At 38.9% G+C, this 22,997-nt stretch overlaps 2 protein-coding genes across 2 annotated transcripts in view; one reads left to right on the forward strand and one right to left on the reverse strand.

Moving 5' to 3' along the window:
• LOC114669033 (uncharacterized) overlaps positions 1-22,987 on the reverse strand; it is a 32,337-nt gene extending 9,350 nt beyond the window's left edge. The window contains exon 1 of the mRNA XM_051921595.1: positions 22,881-22,987. Coding sequence (XP_051777555.1) covers positions 22,881-22,887 — 7 coding nt within the window. The 5' untranslated portion in view covers positions 22,888-22,987. The remainder of the gene's footprint in view (positions 1-22,880) is intronic.
• On the forward strand, positions 1,411-14,579 carry LOC114669035 (transmembrane protein 233-like). Its single transcript, XM_028825135.2, has 3 exons — positions 1,411-1,684; positions 13,356-13,490; positions 13,980-14,579. Exons 1-3 carry the CDS (start codon positions 1,493-1,495, stop codon positions 13,989-13,991), a joined length of 339 nt encoding a protein of 112 aa, XP_028680968.1. The 5' UTR covers positions 1,411-1,492; the 3' UTR covers positions 13,992-14,579.
• Positions 22,988-22,997: the final 10 nt, after the last annotated feature.

Raw genomic sequence — 22,997 nt, forward strand, 5'->3', positions numbered from 1 at the left:
ACTGTATATCACCAGAGGACATGCATGAGAAAAAGTCTGTGGGTGCATCAGTAGTCAGGTTATTTAAATCTGAATAGCTGTGCAATGATTTTCTTCAGATGGAACAGAAGTAACAATGCCCATTTTGGTAGTAATATGAGGATAATGTGCCTTTAATTTCCTATCGCTCATCAACTGTTACTTCACTCAGATGTATTCTAATAATATGATTGTTTATGTTGCCTTATATACAGGCGACACTAATCTAAATAATAAACTAAATAATCACCATTTGATCAATGTTTTGGGCTGAAGAGTTCTCAATCTTTTTGTAAGTCTGATTACATTATAATAATCTTACGTCTATAGTCCTCTAAGCCTCAAGTTTTAAAAGTGGATATTTTCCCTCCAGAAGCCCGGTGACAAACACTTTGGGCACCTGCTGTCACAATTGGCCCGTTGTGAAAGAGGGCAAGGTCATAGATGAGTGTGTGTGCTCTATAACTGACCTTCCTTGGACAGACTTTTATTTGACCCAGAACTGGAAAAAGTCATGGGTACAAAAAGCAAATGAAATAGTGATCTGTATGGAAGGTCTAATATTTATTATAATCATAAGGGTTCTTAATTAACATTATAATTTCTATAACCTGAGATGTGTGAGAATATTTCACATGCATTTTAGGTAAAAGTTTAATACGAGTAATAATTCATGGAACACATCACATCATTGAATGATTAAACACACCCATCCATCCTTTTTATTAACTGGGTTATTCCAAACCAGCCCTAGGTAGGGTGTTGGTCTACGTCGGAATGGAGAAACATCAGGCCAGGTCAGCGATTCCAGTAAACTCAACAACCAAGAAGGCATGGAGGCAACAAGCAAACTCCACGGATACCAAACCACTGCACCAACACCCCACACTGAGATAGAAATTGTGTTTTATTTGTTATATGTGTGTTTGGATGGACGTAATGACCGTTCTTTACAATTAATAGTGAAGGCACAACAGGGAATTAAAAGGTTTGGAAAGATTCGTGTCGAAGGCACACAGATGTGTCTACGGAGCAGCATTTCAGCCCTTTATTTTAAGGATTATATCGTTTACGGTTCTGCCTGATTTTAAATAAAAACGGGCAAAGGATTAACCTTTTTTCAAAAATATGTCACTTCTAATATAGAACAAAAAGGGTGGAGTTTTTATTTTAATACACAGGAGTATCTTTTCAATTTGTGAAGGATACACATGTACTGAGGAATATTCATTAAGTTGTTACGTGCAATAATTTAGTAAGCCGTCGAGGCCTGGGATTCCCTTTAGACGTTGTGAATTGATCCCAGCCTTCAACGTGTCCAATCCGAATCCATCACTCTTCAGCGGGGCGTTAAAGCGGACCGCCTGCCTGGAAAGCTTCTGACATTCCTTTCGCAGGGGGCGCCTCGACAGTTTACGAGCTAAGGATTGCTGAGTCGCCTTCATAGCTCCTTCGACACCCTGCGTATGCGGTTATGAATCTCCAAATGTCTCGGCCGGTTGTGATAACGGATGTGAAGAGCGCTTTAAACGAAAGCCCGGAGACTAACATAGATGATGAAGCACCGGATGTGCCCATGCCCAAGAATTACCTCGTCCTCACCATCCTGACGTGCTTCTGCCCAGCGTACCCTGTGAATATCGTGGCGCTGGTCTTTTCAGTTATGGTGAGTCCTTCTCGGCCCTTCCTCTAATTTTAAAAATGGTTACAGGTCTGCTGCTTTGGACAAAAGACATCAAGTTACACTCGTACTCTTAACGGGAACTTTTCAAACTGCACATAAACAGGAAAAAGCATCGCAAGGATTTACAAATGTATGCCCAAATTCCAATATTGGTTATCTTACCAAAGTAGTGGATACACATACATATTTAATGCTGGAGAAAGTTTCCGACACCAGTGTGTGTAGTTATTTCCAAAGGCTACTTTGCATCTCTTAATAATGCGCTCGATTTTAAGGTAAATGCCAATTAGCGAAGCATACTGAAAGTAATGCAAGGTTCTTTATTCCGACTGAAGCATCTCATCAATTAATAAGACAGGGTTTGTGGTAATCTGCCATTTGTCATTGGATTTGTCATTTTGGATTTTCAGTGACGCCCGACCCTGTGAAACCTGGAAGTATTGTTCCTGTAACAGATGTGTTACTATTAAATAACTGCCTACTGAAATTAATGCCATCACTATTTAAAAGAGATTGTTACTTAAATCTGTAATATCTAAAACTCTCCTGATTTCGATTTACGCCGTCATTGGCCGCAGTATTAATGCAGTTTTGTTTTCCATCGTTATTGAGTCCATTTAAAGTGCATGTTATCTGAGCCTAATTAGACAGACATAAGTGTAAAATCCAAAAGAAAGAAACGGAAAGACACAATTACATATTTAAAGTAATGTAACTATATAAATAAGTTACCCATCCATTTAACATCGTATGCGGACCTTTTTAAAATGTGTTTTTCATTGTTCGAATCATTTTCTAATAGCTTGTACTGAATTTTAAAAAATCGTATGTTTTTAATTACGATCTACGAAAAGTAATTATTTGCCTATACTTATAGGGGATTTCTTTTTTTCTTTTCTGCTAACAGGCGTACCTTCCTGCTATACCAGGCACGCCGTTCTGCGCGTGTCCATGTACTGGCCAGCCATGCCTCATAAACACAAGGGGGCTCCGTCTTTCTTTTGGCAGGTTGGTTTGGAAAGGTGCTCTCGTTTTATTAAGGCCGTGTATCCGCCCCAAATAATCCATTATAGTCCTTTTTTAATTTCAGCAAGATTATTAAAATTATGTTGATGTCTGATGTATTTTTTTCGACCTGCGACTCTATTACTAGCTTAAACAAGTCCGGTCAGTCCATGACAGGCACTCCACTTCTAGAAACATAAAACCATGGCTTCTCTCCAAAACAGTGATCTCAAGTTTATGAGGCCCTGCGTCTTGGGAAACTCCTCTTGGAGATAAACGTCCCCATTTTACAGGACAGAGCAACAGAGCAATGATTTACTTCAAGGGCAACCTCAAATGATATTTTAAAGCAGCATACTTAGAGGATTGATGATGCATTACATATGCTTTACAATATTTATTAATTCAGTTTTGTTATATTATTTCCTATTATTGAAACTGTTGCCTGATGTGTGTTGCTTGAATTTCACACCATTAATATCAAAAACTGCATGTTCAGAACTGCTCAATTTTGTTTTATGGATTGCCTGCCACCTCGGAAGGAATGAGGCGAGTAAGAAAAATGGTCGATTCATTAAATGTGTTTATGTTTTCTGGTGTTTGGGCTAGATGGTGATGTGTCATCATATCTGATAGCCGACGCTGCGGAACCGCCAGAGTTAAATCGGTTTTGCTACATGGTGATTTTAACATGTAGACGTTCCAGCTGGGCACTGAATGGAACAGACAAGAAATTGGTAGCATTGAACGGACGATGATAATAAGGATGAGTACACTTAATGACTAGACACAGTGGATATGAATTAAAAGGTCCAGATAATTTTAATGGATCTTAAACATCCCAAATGTGTCTAACTGATTAGTGAAATAAACAATATCCGATGATGAATAAGTCACATGTCATTGCATTACACCAATTTTGCTGAAAAAAGACCATTCAGCCTAACAGCCAGGCAATCCTATTCACCGAATTACTCCAAAATGGCACCAGGTCAGGTGGCACGGTGGTGCAGTGGTAGCGCTGCTGCCTCATAGTAAGGAGACCCAGGTTCACTTCCCGGGTCCTCCCTGTGTGGAGTTTGCATGTTCTCCCTGTGTCTGCGTGGGTTTCCTCCGGGTGCTCTAGTTTCCTCCCACAGTCCAAAGACATGCAGGTTAGGTGGAGTGGCAATTCCAAATTGGCCCTAGTGTGTGCTTGGTGTGTGTGTCCTGTGGTGGGTTGGCGCCCTGTTTGGTTCCTGTGTTGGCTGGGATTGGCTCCAGCAGACCCCCGTGACCCTGTGTTCGGATTCAGCGGGTTAGATGATGGATGGATGGATGGCACCAGGTCTAGTTTTGAAGATCTCTGACCACTACACTACTCGTCTTATCCCATGTGGGTACAGTTCTCTGCCTAAAGAAAAACCTTTCAACATTTGTGTGAAGCTTACTCATTAATTGCCATCTTTGTTTGAAATAAATACTTCGATCCAACGTACTTCATCATTTTATTAACACCTATGTCTCTTCTTAATCTCTGGCTGCTTAAAATGAAAAGCGTGAAACCCTTCCATCTTAACACCTCTCAATAATGACTAACTTATGAGAGAGGTTTTAATATCCCTTATCTTTGGGTTGTTTCCTTGCAGGCCATTTGACTAATGTCAGCGGCATATATTGTCTGGAGCAAATAGACTAGCTGATTCCCAACCTACTGCTGCTAAAAGAGCCTTCCCTGCTGTGATGGGCAAGGGGAACAGCACTAAAACAGACCACTCGGTGGACTCCATCTAGCCTTGCTTTAGTATAATGCAACTGTTTTAATGTAGCTAAGAATTAAGATCCCAGTGAGAAACATTCAGCTACAGCTATAAATACATGCACAGCTTAACAACCACAATACGTTCTGTGAAATCGGAGGTTATGTGATTTGGACTTTGTGTGCGAACACCATATTATATACACTCAGCAGAGATATATAGGATACTGTATAGTGTTCCCTACTGTCATAAGGTAATTTTTTTTTATTTGCAAGTAGGAAAAGATAGAAAATATAGTGCAGTACATAATAGGCCAGTCACATAGACATTTTCCATGACTGTTAAGACATATATGAATGTTATATACAGTATGTAGCATACCATTGTAAGCCTAGTTGCGCAACCGTTTTGTATACAATGGACCCTAGATACACTTGTAGCATGCGGGAAGCTGCTGAGTTCAGTATGTCCAGTTCTTTAAACAGAATTTCTGAACTCTGTTATAACCTTATGGGACCCCGAATGGATGTTGTGCTGCCCATACCTGGTACTGTGATTATCACACTGTGATCTACTATATTCCAACTTCCTACTCTATCTTTAAGAAGCCGCTCATGTACCGGGTTTGAACTAGAATTCAAACTGCTTTATGGAAGATATATACACTTATTCAACATCCCAGACCCAACTATTTTACTATCCAAATTCAAGATCTTGTGGGAAGAAACCGCTGCCACCATTAGGACCTATGTGATGCACTCACCTTAAATAAAATGCATGGCATCCGTTTGTAGCCTACAAGGCGGGCGACCAACGAGAAGAATGGGACTTCAGGGAAGGGTGTGAACAAACACAAAGGTTTGGGGGGACCCGTACAAACGCTTCTAAATGCTTCAAGATATATATATTAACAAAAGTGGCCCAAGGTTTTTTTACAGCTACATACTTGCTGTGCGTTGTCATTTTTGTAATCCGATTTGTTTTGGCATTTCTGTTCCTTGGCAAAAGTGACACGCTCACCCTTTTATATGAATAAATCTGTAAGGTTAGATGGGAACATGAACGAAATAAGTTAAAGACCGACAACAAGTGCTAAAGCTCATCGCTGTTAGTATGAAATGGAATACTGTATGTTGATAATCTAAAATGGAACAAATGCCATAATACCATTATCCCTCACCTCACTTATTTTCAGTGGTTTCCTGTCTGACTGGGAATAATCATAAATACTCCGCTGCTGACATACAAAGCTGTCAATTGTATCCTCTTGGAGTATTTGTCATTTCTGTCCTGGATTAATAACTTAGTGAGGTTTTCTTGTTTTGCAATATTGTATCATTCCGGGAACCCCCAATGAATATTTCAGAAGCTGCTGCCTAAGAGTGTTTACTGCTGATGGGCAAGAAGCAAACATCCATCCATCCATTTTCCAACCCGCTGAATCCGAACACAGGGTCACGGGGGTCTGCTGGAGCCAATCCCAGCCAACACAGGGCACAAGGCAGGAAACAATCCCGGGCAGGGTGCCAACCCACCGCAGAGAAGCAAACATTAAATGATTTAGTCTTTTTGTGTATTTTTAAAGTTTAAGTTTAAATTTAACTTTATTATTCTGGCACTTTGGTCAAAAGTCAAAAATTCCTCTTACATGTGCTTTAGAAATATATAAATTTGACTTGTTTTGACTATATTATGCTAAGACTCTTGGTGGATTTGTATATTTATACAGGAAATACTCCAATTCCTGTTAAAATTCCTGCAAAGTTTTCAAAAACTGACTTTGTTTGCAAGACCTGTGTGTTGACAGCATTAGCCTGATGATATCTGTATTTAATATGCTTTCAAACCCAGCAATGGATTTGTACCCATAATTACGATCAAGATATCCACATACTGTATACTATCCACAGTTCATTACACATACCTTTGACATTCAGCTGTACACCAACATAAAATGACAGTCAGTCTAAAATCCAGTAGGCCATATTTCTATTTGATCTATAGATACAAAGGATTTATGTTGATTTGAGTAATTTTATGCAGTGATGTCAAAGCACTATTTTCTGTAGCACTATGGACAGAAAGCTTGTGGCCATACGTCTATAATTTTCACTTCCTAAGAAACAGTAGAGTATCCTGTAACAATCCATCCCTGAACTCACAGTGGGATACACTTCTGTCTTGTCTGGAATAATCCAAGAAAATGCCCATGTTCGCTGTAAGAGTCGTTTTTTCAGAGAAGTTACATATTATGGGATATTCATTATTTAGATATGTCTTGGTGTGGCATTCTGCATATTTTTTTCCCTCTGGTGCTACATGTTACTGAAGCTGCACACATTGCATTAGGTTACTTAAACTGTAATTCTTGGCAGTAGGCATTGCTTTTCCAATCAAGAACCAAGATTTACTGGCTGCTTGCTCTCTCTCACACACACATTTGATGAATGGATGCCAAAACATTTCACTCTCATTCATGTCTCTTATTAATTTGTGAGAATTCTAGTCTGTTTAAAGCAGCCTGAAATATGTCTGTGTGGGGTTTGTGAATTCTTCCTCTACCTAATTAGGCATCGCTGGTTACTCCGTTTTTACTTTGTTCCTGCCTCTCAAAAGCTGTGCCAATTAATTTAATTTTCAACTCCAAATCGGCATTTCTCTGACAGTTGGTGTGTATGTGAGTGTGCCATGAAATGGACTGTGGCCCTGACCAGGGAGGTTTCCTGCTGTTAGCCCAGTGCTGCTACAGGCTCAGGTTCCCTTTATCATGAATTAGGTTAGGCAGGTTTGAGAATTTTGAGATTTTACAGCAGCTTAATCTTAGTTGGAAATGCTACCAATAATTTTTTTTAGGTTACTATGCTATTTTGGGGAATTCATGACAAGCAAATATTTTTACTTTGCATACTATGTTTGATTAAAGCAGTCATATTTTTGCTTTTCTTCTCATTTTGTTACATTGTCTTTTTTCTCTCGTATATTTTTTCTATTTATCTTTTCTCTTTGAATACATCAGGAACCATTAACTTTTTTTTGGTTAATTACTGTAATCTTGCATTTCAGGCAATCTGGAATGTTATATCACTGGTTATAATCTTCTTGCCTTTTGTCCCAATTTATACCCATGCCACATTCTTTCACTCTAACATTGCTTTCTTTTGCACACCTTGTATAAATAATGGCTTAGAACTTGTCACCAATGCATTACTAATCAAACTATTAATTGGAGATACAATAACTATACAGAAAGAGTCTCTGTACATAAAATGGTTATTTATACATTTCACAGCTCTTAAAGTTCTTTGATCCAAAGAATGTTCCAAAAAGACACTTTATAAGTAAACATTTTCTTCCATCGCCATTAAATTATTCCATTTTCCCATACACTGATATTATACAAGATCTTTACCTTTGAAATATAGTTCCTTTTTGTTGCAGATAATTCTGTTTCACAACTGTTGGGTGTGTTTTTTAATCAGTTTTCTAAAAATTCAGATTTCACCACCATTCTTATCAGAAAGTTGCAAATTCATAGAAAGGACATCTTCCACACCAGTTCAAATAGCAATAATCATCTCATTATTAAGTAAACTGAGTCAACTCATTATTTAGATATGTCACTTGTGAAAACGGAGCTGGGCAATCCATTAAGCGAGTTAGGCAGCAGCCTAAGGTGCTTTTGTTTATTAAGGTTAAGTGGGCCAAAACCGTGCCATGGACACCGAGGGGGAGTCCACTCCCCTGCCTAGGGCTTCATATGAGCTTCAACAGACACTATGTGACAACCACAGTGCTATACCTGGTTGACTTGTACATAAGTGACCATAACACTGAAAACTAGCATATCTGCCTTTTGGATGGGGCGACATGCAACTGAAATGTGTTTTTGTTTTAAGTGTTATTTACTGTCTAGCAATTATTAAACTGAACAGTAAATCTGAAGGAACTATGAAAATTCAGTGATGGGAACTGCTTCCACAATTGGTTTGGGAGGTAACTGATTCTGACAACCACAGCACCTCATCCTCTAAACTACTTGGATGCAGAGTTGCTGCTGTGTAGAGCATGCACAACCACCCACCCCCCACCACCACCCCTCAGGGTTTTACATATCTTTCTTTTTGAAAACTCAAGTAACCCCCTCACTTAAAAACATGTTCTTAGGTTACTGGCAATACATAAATGGATTACTTTAGGTGAGAATGTCTTGTCTTAGACTGCTGTTACAGAGTTGGTTTCTGCTTTGCAACCGTCCTACTTCTCAGTCCTGGATAAAGCAGATGCAGAAAACAAATGGATAGTATCTATATATTCATTCCTATAGTTTTTCAGCATTAGTTTACAAAAATGTTCGTATTTTCATTTCAAACTGCACCTACCTGTGACCTGTGGTTTATTGTCTACTGAGGTTATTTCATAAGTATACTGCAGTGGTTCATAAGCCAAGTCCTATCGGCTCTTTCCTTGGCAAAGCCACGTTTGTGGGTGGTTAGGTTATCATTTTACTTTTAAAGAATGTGATGCTGCATAATTCCACTCCACAATAAATTTCCATCTACAAGAGCTGGGTCCTCTCATTTCTAAGTGCGAATTACTAATGTTATTGGTGAACTCAATAAAGGTTATTAATAATCTTTTAGTTAAGTTCAGAACTGAAAGGTTGATAATTTCTAGGACAACTCTGGTGTTTGCTTGATGGAATTCTCTGAATCACTTTAGTGTTTGTTTAATCTTTAATCTTTTCTTTGGAAAAATTATGCCACATTGTGTTTGAAATAAAGGGCTGTAAAATGCTGACACATGATAAACTGTAGTATGTTTGAAGATTAGAATTTTATGTATCAATACAACAGTAAAGGTTTGTGTCATCTATTTCTTACATGTCGACTAGAAAAGTATATTTTTGTCTTATCTACACTAAGTAGATGTTGACAATCCTCATTTTGTTTAAACAGTTATTGTGTCCAATATGAGCTTCATTTGAAATTTTACTGAAGTCAGATTAGGAACGGTTAACTAGCCTATAAGGTACAAATGAGCTTCCGTGTACGAGTTACAGCAATTTCATTCATGAAGTGAAAAACTGCATAAAATTGATGTGCACAAGTGTCTGCAGGTACATGTTGCATTATTTTAGCAAGTAGGGAAACTTGGCAGCACCAATCATGATAAATCTTCCCACGACCTTTTAGAAGTAGTTGTGCAACTTTTACTCATTTTTGGTAAAGCTATTTGGATGCGCAACAATGTTATATTACCTTTTATACTGTATTTGGCTAGCAAAGATGGAATGGAATGTACCAGGAAATCTAAGTTGCTGTGGATAAAGGTCTATCAGATATAAACAATTACAAAGGTTGAGACCTGCTAAAAAGCTGATGGACAGAGAACTAATAAATCTGTATTGCAAACATTAAAAACAGTATTCTAATCACAAATAACAATAATAATAATTGGAAGAAAAGCCTATGTAAATGTCATATTGTAAAATCAGATTGTGGTTAGGAGCTATACTATTGTGTTACAGTTATATATGTGATCAAGTTTATTTTATACTTTTTTTTTTTGCAACCATTTATAATGTCCGTTACACGGCATCTTCATGCATACTCATGCAGGGCTAATCAAGACACACTATGAAGGCACACAATTCTTTGTTTTGTTAGTATACAGAGCAAGTGTCCACTCATACAAGTGGCAGAGAGAGAGTGTGTTGTGCAGGGGTCATACACTCACTGAAAAGCGTGTCAACATACTGCCTTATTACAGAGTATAAAGTTTTATCTTGTAGCCTAATGTTAATCTTAAAGTATTCATGCTCTCTTCAGATTGGGTTCATAGATGACAAAAAAAAAAAAAAAGTGTTAGAAAAAAATGTCACTTAAGTTGACTTTTAATGCTGGTTTAACTCTGAATATGAAGGCAGTTTTAGAGACGGTAAGCATATTATTATTTTCATCGTCAGAGTTGCTTGTACAACAGGTGCATGTTCAAGGCTCTTGGCTTTTGCAGAGTACTTGTCTCTTCAGTTGAACTCTGGTGCTTTGGTTCAGAGAAAAGATGTTCAAGGGCTGAGACAGCACTCCAGTACTAAAAGATAATGACAGACAGCAGCAGTAGCATTTTAAGGTCGCTGTCCCTTTTTTAATCATTTTAATTAAACAAAATTTAGAAAATGAGCTAAATAAATGATATAATTTCATAGACACTTTTTTTCCCCTGCTCTCTTTCTCTCTGAAACCAGAGTAATACAGCAAGTTCTGATTACGTAAAAGATTTTGTCCTTGACATTTGACTTTATCTTGTTTTTTAGTTTGCTTCACAACTCATATAGTGTAGTATGAAGCCAAGTACTCGTATATTCGTGGATAAGTGCAAGCTAAATAAATCTGTGTGAAATGCTACTAGAACAATAATGGTATACAGTATGTGTGTCATGCATAATCATGTAAAATATACATGTTAGAAAGTTATTTGGTATACTGTATTTGCTGCACACAACACTCCTCTGTAGACAGCAACTTTGTACTGTACAGCTCGGCCCGAGATCAGAAGGCAATTAATAAACTGCTGACAAATCTGTACCATTTTAAAATTGGATGCATTTGGCTAGAACATATGGGAAGTCAGCTGCAGACACAAACAACTGCTAAGAAGTATTACTGCAGCTGATGAAAATGTGTGTTTCAAAACATCTCTAAAAATAAAGCATGCAAGTCCATAAATTGAGAAATACATTTTTCAGAGAAGGTAATATATATTTAAGAATAAAGCAATTGACTCTGAATTGTGTTATGGTCCAGCATTTTTTTTTCTAACCACTTTACAAAACGGAAAACACACTGTGTATCTAAATGGCCTCTTTTAAGGGCCGGGTTTTGACACCAAATATTTAACTGCTTCTTTGTGCATCTCCTTGTAGGTGAACAATTGCCATCTTATACTGAACCTAATTAGGTGTGAGATCTTGCAGCTACTTCCTCCTCCTCTCCTTTTTCCCCAACAATATTACCCTCTCTTATCCAAAGACTGCCAGAGATAATGGTGAGACCCTGAATGACTCTCCATCTAACACTCGACACATTTTTTGACTGTCTCATTCTTATGTCCTTTTTCCCATGACATGTACACAGTTCAAGCTGTTCTTACAACAAACCTTGGAAGGTTTAAAAGTACAAGTTAGATGTAGATGGCTTCGCCTCTATGTACAGCACTGAAAACTGAACTTGGCTTCTCAATAACCAAGGAAGATCTCTTTAGTACCCAGGAGTTTTCCTGAGTTGATGTAGGGATATCAGAAAGCTTTTAGCTGGGTGCCCAACATTTTGTTCTGGTGTTTATTCTGGTAGGTTGGTCATTGTGGTATGACTTCATGTCATTGTAACCGTTTTTTGTAAAGACCAGATCTAACAACTAGTCCTTGCAATCAGACATTTTGCAGACTGTTGGATCAATAAAATATTCTTGCCTACTGATTCGGTAGCACTACCGGAAGACTTCAACACTGATGTTAAAATAACTAGGAAATACAGTCTGGGTTATTTGATTTAATGCATTTCTGTTCTAGTCTGTGATTGTCCCTACCAAACACTATTTTTGATTGGAAATTTATAATTAATTTACATGACACAAGAGTGCAAAAGGTGATCAATCCACATTTTAGGCATGTCATAGGATTTCAACCTGGATAATTCTGGTGAGAGGTCAACTGAGCAAACCTTTGGGGTGATTTAGTGGCTGAAAACAGCAGGACAGCCAATGGTGGAGTAAAGGTGTTCTCTTGACACTTTCAGCACGTCTTAGTTGAAAATGATTTCATTTTTCACCTGCTGAAGAGCTTCTGCCACATCTCGAGGGAATTCATGGACATGCAGTCCTAAGAAAGTAGTGGAACATGCTGCTAGATGCTATACTCAAAATGTGGGTGTTGCCTGCTATATTAGAAAATGTGGGCCCTTTAGTAGACACAAATTGTAAGGGAAGACATCAAGTACAAAAGAGGTCCTTGATACAGTGTCTACAGGAGTGGCCCAAATTTGAGTAATACTGAAAGGATAAGAATGCAGCATCTATAATTGGAAAGATCAGTGGTCCATGTGGGAAAAGATGAGCAAAGCCATGATGAACAATTTTTGGACAGTGTAAAAGACTCCTTAATATTCAGGTTAGGTAAGGTTGAATGTTACCTGTGCTGTGTACAGCATGTAATGAACAAAATGCTGAACTTAAAGGGGGATATTCTGTAATGGTAGAAGGAGTATTTTGAATAACTCCTAAAATAGGTGAAATTGACCTTCTCAGAGAAAGCAGGATCAAAAGCAAATAGAAGGACTGTGTTCACATCTGTGGCTGAGACCATTGGGTAGATGAGATCCATCCACAAATTGTGACTATTGCAGAGGTGTTTTGACTAGTAGGTCTCTTTAACCTACATGCAAGATGGAAATAGTAATCCTGGGCTGGGGATGAAGTAGAGGAAGAAGGGACATGTGCTAGAATTGCCAAGGAATCACATTTCCCATCCCCTCTTGGAAAGTCTGCCAAGGAGCTTCAAAGGAGACCCCATCTTATAATTAAGCCTTGGGTTGGACAGAAAGAAAACAGTATTCATAAAAAAGTGACCACATTGTTGTACCTTCCACTTTCTCAGGCAGAGAAGCATGGCAGGTAGAATACATTTTTTTTTTTTGCACGCACACATGTGAGATTTGGAAATTTTCAATTAATCTGTCATTTGTTCCTAACTGGTGAAAAACTGACATTTACTGGAACACAACATTATTAGTGAATATCTGAACACTCTGAAATGAATTATTTTGTTATCTTTATCCCCCCACATCTGCCTTTTATCTTTCTTTGCCTGTCACGTGGGCCTTTCAACCTGATTCTAATGTGTCTCCCGTTTCCAGTCTATCTACAGTTACAACGAGGGTGACATTGAAGGTGCTCAGAGACTGGGCCGTAATGCCATGTTGGTGGCTATAGCTTCCATCATTATTGGACTGCTAGTAATTGCTATCTATCTCACTGTTCACTTCACCACGGTAAGTTGCTCCATGTCTGTCTTATTCCATTTAGCAGCTTAAATCATTACAAAATGTGAAAAGCACTATGTAAATATAAATGTGTTTATTGAAGTAATCTTCTGCTTCATTTTTCAAATGATAAAAAACACTCTTATGAAGAAAAAGTCTAAAAATTGGATGTACAGTATAAAGAGCATTGATCTTTGTCAATTAAGTCACCTTTTTCATCCCCATAATTATAATGAAAGCTGCATTGTTTTTGACAAATGCAGCTAATGGCTGTTTTGTCAGCAGATCAAATACTAGAAGCAGCTAGTAAATCCATTATGAGCTCATTGACTCAAACCACTTTCCATCTTCCCTGTCAATTTTATTTTTTTAAACCCATTTACTGTTCCTGATATTTAAAGTCGCACACCAAAGCTTGCTAATGGATATATTTCCATCCGGAACAAGGCTCACTAATTGTTTTTTTTTTCTTCTCTCTCTCTTTCTCCATCAACATAGCATAAATTCTGACCTGAACATGGAGCTTGTGAAGAAACTAGACAGCCACACCAATCACTAATCCATCAGACTGGGAGTGTTAGCAACAAACAAGACACAGATGGATTTATGTCCCCAAACCATCAATAACCTGAAAGTCTCTGTGCTCTTGTAATAAGGCCCTTGGCACTAGGAATGTACTGGAGCAGTTTAGTCTCGATCCCCCATCCGCATGGAAGTGTGACTTAAGTTTAGCTACATAAAGTCTCTACAAGCATAAGAAAAGGGACAGCCAAGGGTTCCTTCACATCCACCTGCACACAGTCCAATAAGAGGTCATAAGCCAGTCAGGCAGAGTGATTTATCCCTGTACCATCATGCTTAGAGTTTAGAAAATAGCTTCTGGAATCAAATCTTGTATATCCAAGCAAGAAACCCAGCTGTGATAAAACCAAATCATGGGGCTTTGCTGTTTTCCCAAGACACAGCTTTGGACTTGCAGATCACTTTTGGGAAAACTAAGTGCAGATACTGAGTTGATTTGTATGAATGTATGGATTTTATCCATTATAACTGTGAGTGCTGCATGCTGAGGGGCTGGGGACACAAACACAAGTACCATATATATATGTATAATTTTTTTTTTTTTTTTTTTTACACTTTGCTTTCAGGAGTTCTTCACTTTTGGAATTATTGTAAATATGTGAAAGACTGTATACAATTATTTTACTGAGATGTCTAGCTCAGCCCTTGAATGTCGGAACATTGCTGTATAGTTTCTTGTAGTTTTACCATTTAAAATAAGCATTTCAGCTTATTTGCCCACATTAACATTCACCTTCAGTGCTCCACTTGAGATATATATTTATTTGTCCACTAGACTGACCACTTCATCAAACACTCGGTTTAGCATGGCTCAAAGTGATGTCCATGCAAGTAAAGAACTGTACCAAATCTCCATTTTCATTTTATTTTGAATAAAATAACATTGAAATAACCAAACTCTTGTTACTGTGCTGGCAAACACAACATGGTATGGTTTGGGTTTTGTCCATGGTTGACCCAGCTCAGTATTATAGGATTACAGAATACTTAAGATGCTGACAAACAATGCACCATGTACTTTCAAGCTTTTTGAGCTGCATCACTAACCAGCAATGAAACCGCACTAAATTACAAGCTTGAGTGAAAATAATCAACAGCTGCCATAAGCAAATATGCCGCAGCTTCTTTTTTCTTCACCTGTGGAGAAATGAATGTATCGGCATCTAACCTGAGTCGCTTTAACTGAAGACTTGTGCGTCAATTCATTGTGACTTGAGTGTCTGCAGTTTAGCTGCTTCACTTGCTTTGAATGATTAGCTAAAAACTACACTTGATAAGACCTGAGCACTTGTTAACCCAAGACTTGACTGAATTTAAATAATAAATTCTAATTTAATTCATTCACCTTTCCACCCTTTTATTGACCTCGCTTAATTCTGCTTCAGCTTCCACACGCCTTGCTTGGCAGCACTGTGTGCAATAGAGGAACCAAATTTTGGATGTGTGCTAGGCACCTTGTGCACTGATTTACACGCTCGTTCATACTGGGGGCAGTTTAGTGCTGCTAAATATTCTAACCTCCACATATTTTGGGATTTAGGGAGAAAATAGGATTTACTTGAAAAAAAGCCTAGCCAAACTCGATGCAGACGGTATTTGGACTGGAATGTCTGACGCCACCTCTTGTATGAATTTTCTGTAGCTTAATTCCATTTGACTTGAGTATTTGCTTAGTCTACAATTTTGATATAAGTGTATTCTTGTGAGTGACCTCAGATTGACTGATTATTTTGCAACTTATTTAATTAAACTTGTTCATTTGTGCTTTTAATATAATTCACTTTGACCGGTTAACATATGACTCACTTACAAGCAACTAAATAAATAGTCTATGACTGAATGTTTTAAGCTTCTTGAGTTTCTGTCAGGTTCCAACTTAAGTCAGTCAGACCTGTCAGCTTGCCATTGAGGACAGAGCAGTGATGCAGCAGTTAGCACTGCTGCCTTAAATCTCCAGGACTTTGTTTCATTTCAAGCCCGCTAACTGCATGTGTGCAGCTTGCATGCTGTCCCTGAGATAATGTGCCATTTCTCCAGTTGCATGCCAAAGATGAGAAGTGTACGTTCATATGTTTGTACGTGAAAAAGACAATGCTAGCTGTGAATACCCATCTAAGACATGTTGAAACCTAACCAGCATAGATCTTAGCATTAACATTTGCAGTGCACCATCTTCAGGAATGTGTTTTGTAATTTTGCACTATTTCTATTACTACAAATGTTTGTGATGTGCCATTGGCTGGAATGACAAAAATGCAATGCATCTGTCTGTTATATGCCATTTGGTATGGGATTCAAAAAAAGCTGTGTTAATGTTTGTGAAGCACCAGCTATTGGAATGACAGGGCCATAACAACTGGACAGACAGACACTTCTTTTTACTAAGGTGGATAATGGAAATTAATGTACAGAATCCACTTTACTTGATTCACTGTGAGTGTTTGTTGCTGCATAGCTCACCTTGTTTAGATTCACAAAGAATTTGACAAAATTCAGTTTGAATGAAACCTTATAAATTAAGATGATTTATCCAGATGCTTAACAGATTATACTTATGGCATGAATTGAATACTTGCTACTTTGTAATCTGGATAGGTTTTGGTGTGCTTTACTCTGTGGTTCAAGTCAATTAGACTTATAAGTTAGGCTGTGCTCACTTTGACTAAACCTCTTGTGATCTGAATTACTCTGTGACTTGACTGAATGTTTTCTACATTTTTTTAATCAGATTTGACTCTTTACTGTTTTGAGACTTCTTCCAGATTAACTACCTTGGAGGTGAACTTCAGTGGACTTAATGACTTGAAATAATTTAACTGATGAGGCTACAACTTCATGTTGTCGTGTTTCACTATTTTGTCAACTTGGCAGATTTGATTAAGTCATTTACAGTGAGATTTAATTTTTTATTACTCATTTTGATTTCATTTGGATCAAATGAGTTATAAGATCTTCTTTTGGCTGCTCCCGTTAGGGGTTGCCACAGTGGATCATCATCTTCCATATCTTTCTGTCCTCTGCATATTGTTCTGTTACACCCATCACCTGCATGTCCTCTCTCACCACATCCATAAACCTTCTCTTAGGTCTTCCTCTTTCCCTCTTACCTGGCAGCTCTATCCTTAGCATCCTTCTCCCAATATACTCAGCATCTCTCCTCTGCATGTGTCCAAACCAACGCAATATTGCCTCTCTGACTTTGTCTCCCAACTGTCCAACCTGAGCTGACCCTCTAATGTACTAATTTCTAATCCTGTCCATCCTCGTCACATCCAATGCAAATCTTAGCATCTTTAACTCTGCCACCTCCAGTTCTGTCTCCTGCTTTCTGGTCAGTGCCACCGTCTCCAGCTCATATAACATAGCTGGTCTCACTACCATCCTGTAGACCTTCCCTTTCACAACACTCTTCTCCACCCATTCCACTCTGCCTGCACTCTCTTTCACAATCCCCATTACTCTGTACTGTTGATCCCACATATTTAAACTCATCCACCTTCGCCAACTCTACTCTCTGCACCCTCACCATTCCACTGACCTCCCTCTCATTTACACACATGTATTCTGTCTTGTTCTTACTGACCTTCATTCCTCTCCTCTCTAAAGCATATCTCCACCTATCCAGGGTCTTCTCAACCTGCTCTCTACAGATCATAATGTGATCAGCAAACATCATAGTCAACAGGGACTCCTGTCTAATCTCATCTGTCAACCTGTCCATCATCATTGTAAATAAGAAAGGGCTCAGAGCCGATCCCTGATGTAATCCCACCTCCACCTTGAATGCATTTGTCACTCCTACCGCAGACCTCACCACAGTCACACTTCCCTCGTACATATCCTGTACAGCTCTTACATACTTCTCTGCCACTCCCGACTTCCTCATACAATACCACAACTCCTCTTGAGGCACCCTGTCATATGCTTTCTTGATAATTTGACTTTTTGGCCATAAACTTGAGTTGAATGGTCTCTTATCATTTGTGAAACTTCATATTTGGTTAGCTAACAGTTAAGATGCCCAGTGGCTCATCTAGATAATTTGTATACGATGTCAAGATTTCTGATTTAGCTACATGATTCACAAAAGTGCTGTGGTAATCTGGAATAGAGTTTTTTAAAAGTGCTTTCTGTCTTTGTTCTTAAATGCACTTTCTTTTAATTTCCACCTCAGTCCTTGAGTACATAATCCAGCAGAATTCTTTCAATTATATAGTGTATAAACTCAATTGATGCATTTGAGAGTTATGAGGGCCTAGATTAGTTCAAGGGAGACCTATTGAGACCTCATTGAGACCTAAAGATGTTTCATTCCCATAGCCTGTCAGAGCAGGACACGCTCTTAAGTCCAGGGATGCTAACTTGTGACTTGACCTGACTTCTACTGCTGACTCAGTTAATTACACTTCTTAGCTGAATCTCATCTTGACTTAACTTGAAAGTTTTATCTTATGACAGCGAGTCTCAATTAGCAAATCTATGCAATTCTGACAAAACTTAGTGGGCTGGTGGTTTAGCATTTAATAAAACTATCTTCCATCTTTAGCTATGGAGAAACTCATTTAGTGAAAAATGATGCAATGTTACTGTACATGTAAAGAGATTTACTGTATATTATTTCATTAATACACTAAGAACCTCTAGTGCCTTTCACATGGATGATTTTGTTTCTCTTCTCTTGATCTAAATGCTTATTTATTTTTTTCTTTTTTGCATGATTGTTCTTTCTGTCTTAGCCAAACTTTTAGGTAACTGGAGAAGAAAGTGCTGAGCAGCAGGCCTGTGGTATCACTTTCCCAACAGCACGTCATGGAGGCCAGCAGTCAATTGGGATACAAGGTGTCCTTTTATGACCTAGACATCACAAAATGCATCCCCACAGCCTGGATTTATGTTTGAAAATAATGATTGAAAGGAATATGTGTGACACATGCCTCTGTTACAATTAAAAGGTACTTTTTTACCCCCATTGGTGGTGAGGGGGTGGCAGAATTGGCAGGACAAGTAAAAGAAAATCTTTAGAATTACACTAGAATGGGCTTGGGGAAAACATGTTTCTGGATAACCTTGTCTTTTCTCTTGACAATCTGTTACTGGGGATGAAGGGGGGAATCTTTTGACTTTACCTCAACTGCCAATTTGCAAACCAGATGACTGGAAAAATATTGCATTAGCGATGATGTCACACTGAGTGCACTTCCTATGATGGAGATGAATGACCAACAGCAGGACTGTAGTCTACTGTGGATATGAAAAGCTGGGCATGTACACTCCAAGTGCAGCACCAAACAGTTGGAGTCCATTCAATGGGGGATTGGGGTGAAATTACCATTTAAAGGTTTGTTCAAGTAATTTATGATTCCATGGGTGTGGGGGATTAATTAGCCATCATGTATTAGTAATTGGTGCTCCAGAGATCCACAGAGAGCTATATTCTCTATTCCCAACATGTCCGCTTCAGCTCCACGATTGAGGCAGATCTTGTTAACAATGTTTGCTGTAAGTTGGAGTCCAGAGTATGTAATTTAATTTGAAGGCACTCCAGTTCTCCTGATGTTACTGAAGCTGGCATATGAAAATAAAGCATTGAACATTTTCAACACAGAGTGGTGTGTGAAGCTCACCTGTCATTGACGATGGTGATAGGGCAGTTCCTCAGACAACTGAATGTAAGGATGACCTTGAAGCTGTCTTCCTCTCCTCTTGATCTTCCTAATGTTCTGCTTACAAGGATTAATTTATGGAGGTGTGTGGGGGAGGAAGGAGGTTTTGCATTTATATCTGAAGATTTCCAGGTGCCTTCACTTAGGATTCTAGCATAGTGTCATCATGGAAGAATTGTGGAATGTTTACACCAATGGCAATGCTAGCCAGTCATTCTTTGGCTGTGGGCCTGTTTCTGCTTTGGAGGAGAATTCTGAGGTGACATCACCACTTCAGTCATTGCAGTCTTTGCTTGGTTGTTTCTGGAAGACCGTGTCTTAATTCGAAATGGCAGGTGTGGAAATATTTCTGCCGCTGTGTACACAAGGCCTGAAAGCAGTTATTAGGAGAGGAGCATCATTGCTGGTACCAATGTTATCTTCAGTGAGAAGATTGCACTTCAGAATGATCTTTACATAATTTCAATAGTTGTACCTCCATACCTTTGGAATTGCCATTTCTAGAGGAGTCTGGCCTGGCGCTCCTACATAATCCTTATGCGGCCTTCATATTTTGCAGGGTCTTTTTCACAGTAATTCCCGTGACTAAGTCTCGGCTAGCAGGCTTTTACAGGCAGGCACAGATGCAGGGCCATGAATTTCTGGACTCCGCTCCTATGTGTGGATCACTGTTTTTTAGCTTGGACGCCTAGGCAGCTGCATTCTGCACACTCAGGAAGATCCTGTAGTTTGATATGTAATATTAGATGTGCTGCCTAAAAATAGGTGACATGCTTTTAACGTTGGGGGTGGAGTCTACTTGGCTGGTCTGATGAAGTGCTCCTGCATCACTTTGTGTAAATGCACCAAGTTGTTTCAGCTGGAGCGGTGCATGATGGCACAACAGAGAGCTGAGCTGAGGAGCAAGTACTTCTCTTTTGAAATACAGTAGGGACACATGCACAGAATGAGATCATGCCTGGCTAGTGATCTGCACCCTGCCAATGATTAAACGACGTAAGTCTGAGGAATCTCGGAGGATATGTTCTTTTGATTTACCCACTTGTTTAGAATAATTTCCTGACGTACACAGTAAGCAATCTGTACGTTGATTCGTATTTTTGGTTCACTTCCCAGTAGGAAATGAACGTACTTTGAACAAAAACGTTAAAAGGAATGTAACAAAAGGAACTTGTGTCGAAGGCCAGATTAGTCTGCCCATCTCCAGTGAATGCTTAAAAATAATTAAGCAGCTTCCTTTAAAATCATTTATAAACAATTTAGATATTTTAAACAAATATTTCATACATTGAGCTTCATGCTTTGATATTTTATTTAATGAATAACAAAACAAGGGCCGATGAGTTATTTCTTCTGTAGTGTCTCGGAAAAACGGCATCGTTAACTGAGGCCCCTCTTACCTGGCCCAATGGCAACTGAATTTTTTAATAGGTATTCTGGTGACCAAGTGGATTTGGAAGTCCTATTTTGATTTTTAAGGAAAGGACAATTTTTTTAATATTCCCCTCTTCAAAAAGAAAATCTAGTATCCTCTAATTTCACAGATGAAATCATAAATACATACAATTTAGAAAATAGTGCATGTGCTTGCAGATGGTGGCAATGTGATGGTTGTGACAAGAAGTGGTAGTGTACTGTAGAGACAAAAGTCTTGTTGCTAATTTATTAGTCTTGCATTTTTCAGGACTTGCTCTTAAATAAGATTTTATTTTTATTAATAAGTAATATTCTCCTAGAATTGAATCAAAGGGTACATTAGCATTGATACGGGTCATGTTTATTTGTTAAAGAAGGATCAGAGTGTAGGCTTTGTTTGCAGATGATCTGTATCTGCTTAATGCTATTCAAGTATTTTCATTACATTCTGAAGGTAATGAGAAGTCAAGCAAAATGACACCTTTTATTGGATAACTAAAAAGATTATAATATGCAAGCTTTCGAAGCAACTTGGGCCCCTTCTTCAGGCAAGATGTAGGCAATAAAAGGTGTCATTTTGCTTGACTTCTCACTACATTCATAATGGCTAACACGGTACAACACCATAGAACTACATTCTGAAGGTAGGAAATGAGTGACATGAGAACCATTTCCATGATATGATCGCAGCAAACCATTTGCTCTACTCTTGCCACCCTGTTAGTAAATGGAAGTCACGTCCACCAGCATTAAAACACTTGTACATGCAGGCCCACCCTAATTCTACTTGTAGTGGCAGCATTTTTATATACTATAATGGTGGCATGAGGCACTAACTGTATGCCAATTCCTAGTGAGGATGGCAGTGGCAACGGGGTAAAGAGCATTATTTTTCACTGCTTTGTAACATATGCATTCAGATCTGATATAATAGGCTACAGCTCTAGCTCTGTGCTGTTGTGATTTTAGAGCACACATTTATTACATTATTATGTATTAGGCTGGATATTTTTCACTTTCTTCTTATGTCAATGACATATCATTTCTGCTACTTGTGCAACATATTTTGTGGGATTTCTAATCCTCTGAAGTGCTCTGTGGTTTACACACTAATGGCCCTGCAGTTTACAGGACCCTTTTCAAAATCCGTTATAAACTGATGCAATGTGCTTCCTATCATCTGCGAGCGTAATCGATAAAATGTCAGTTCCATTAAATGCTGCACATTCAGTAGGGAGAGGGTGTCGGGCCAGGATTGTTGTAAACTGGTCAACGTCCCTCCTCTACTTCATTTTGGACAGCCTGGAGGAAGGAGGTGTCCGATTCACGTCCTCTTTCCCACCTTCCTCCCCAGAGCCCCCTCAGCCACCGTACTTCGACCGGCGCACGAGTGCCTGCCATGTCGTTCTCAGCGGTTCGTTTTATGCAGGCAGGCATGCTTGACAGCTCGGTGTTGCCTACCCGGCCACTCTGTCCGTTGTGCACTTACTGTATATACACACAGGTATTTGAATGTCTGACTGATACACCGTTGATGAGGTTTACACCGCCATCATCTCTCCTCCCTACTCCGCTATCCCGCCCCCGCTCCCAGGTCTACAGACCTCCCTTTCGGCACACCCAACTGTTCTTCAGATTCGTCTACAAAACTCGTCCGCGAACACCGGCTGGCAGGCACATTCCATTTCAAAGGGATTCTGAGGTTCATGTAGGATTTAAAACGCGTGTCCTTACTCACCAGGCATCTCCCGAAAGACACGGGCTGGCAGTTTAATTTATGGAGCTGCACACGACGTCTTTGGACTATTTGCATCTTCCGAGCTCCGAGACTCTCGACAAGCGAAGCTACACAAAA

Source organism: Erpetoichthys calabaricus, chromosome 18 (genome assembly GCF_900747795.2).
Source record: "Erpetoichthys calabaricus chromosome 18, fErpCal1.3, whole genome shotgun sequence".
In the NCBI taxonomy this organism is placed as follows: domain Eukaryota; kingdom Metazoa; phylum Chordata; class Cladistia; order Polypteriformes; family Polypteridae; genus Erpetoichthys; species Erpetoichthys calabaricus.

What these genes read in the sequence shown, in the direction of transcription:
- LOC114669035 (XM_028825135.2), top strand. Translation starts at nt 1,493, where the DNA reads ATGAATCTCCAAATGTCTCGGCCGGTTGTGATAACGGATGTGAAGAGC. An exon ending in CGCTGGTCTTTTCAGTTATG is followed by an intron (nt 1,685 to 13,355) that starts GTGAGTCCTTCT and finishes TCCCGTTTCCAG; the next exon opens with TCTATCTACAGTTACAACGA.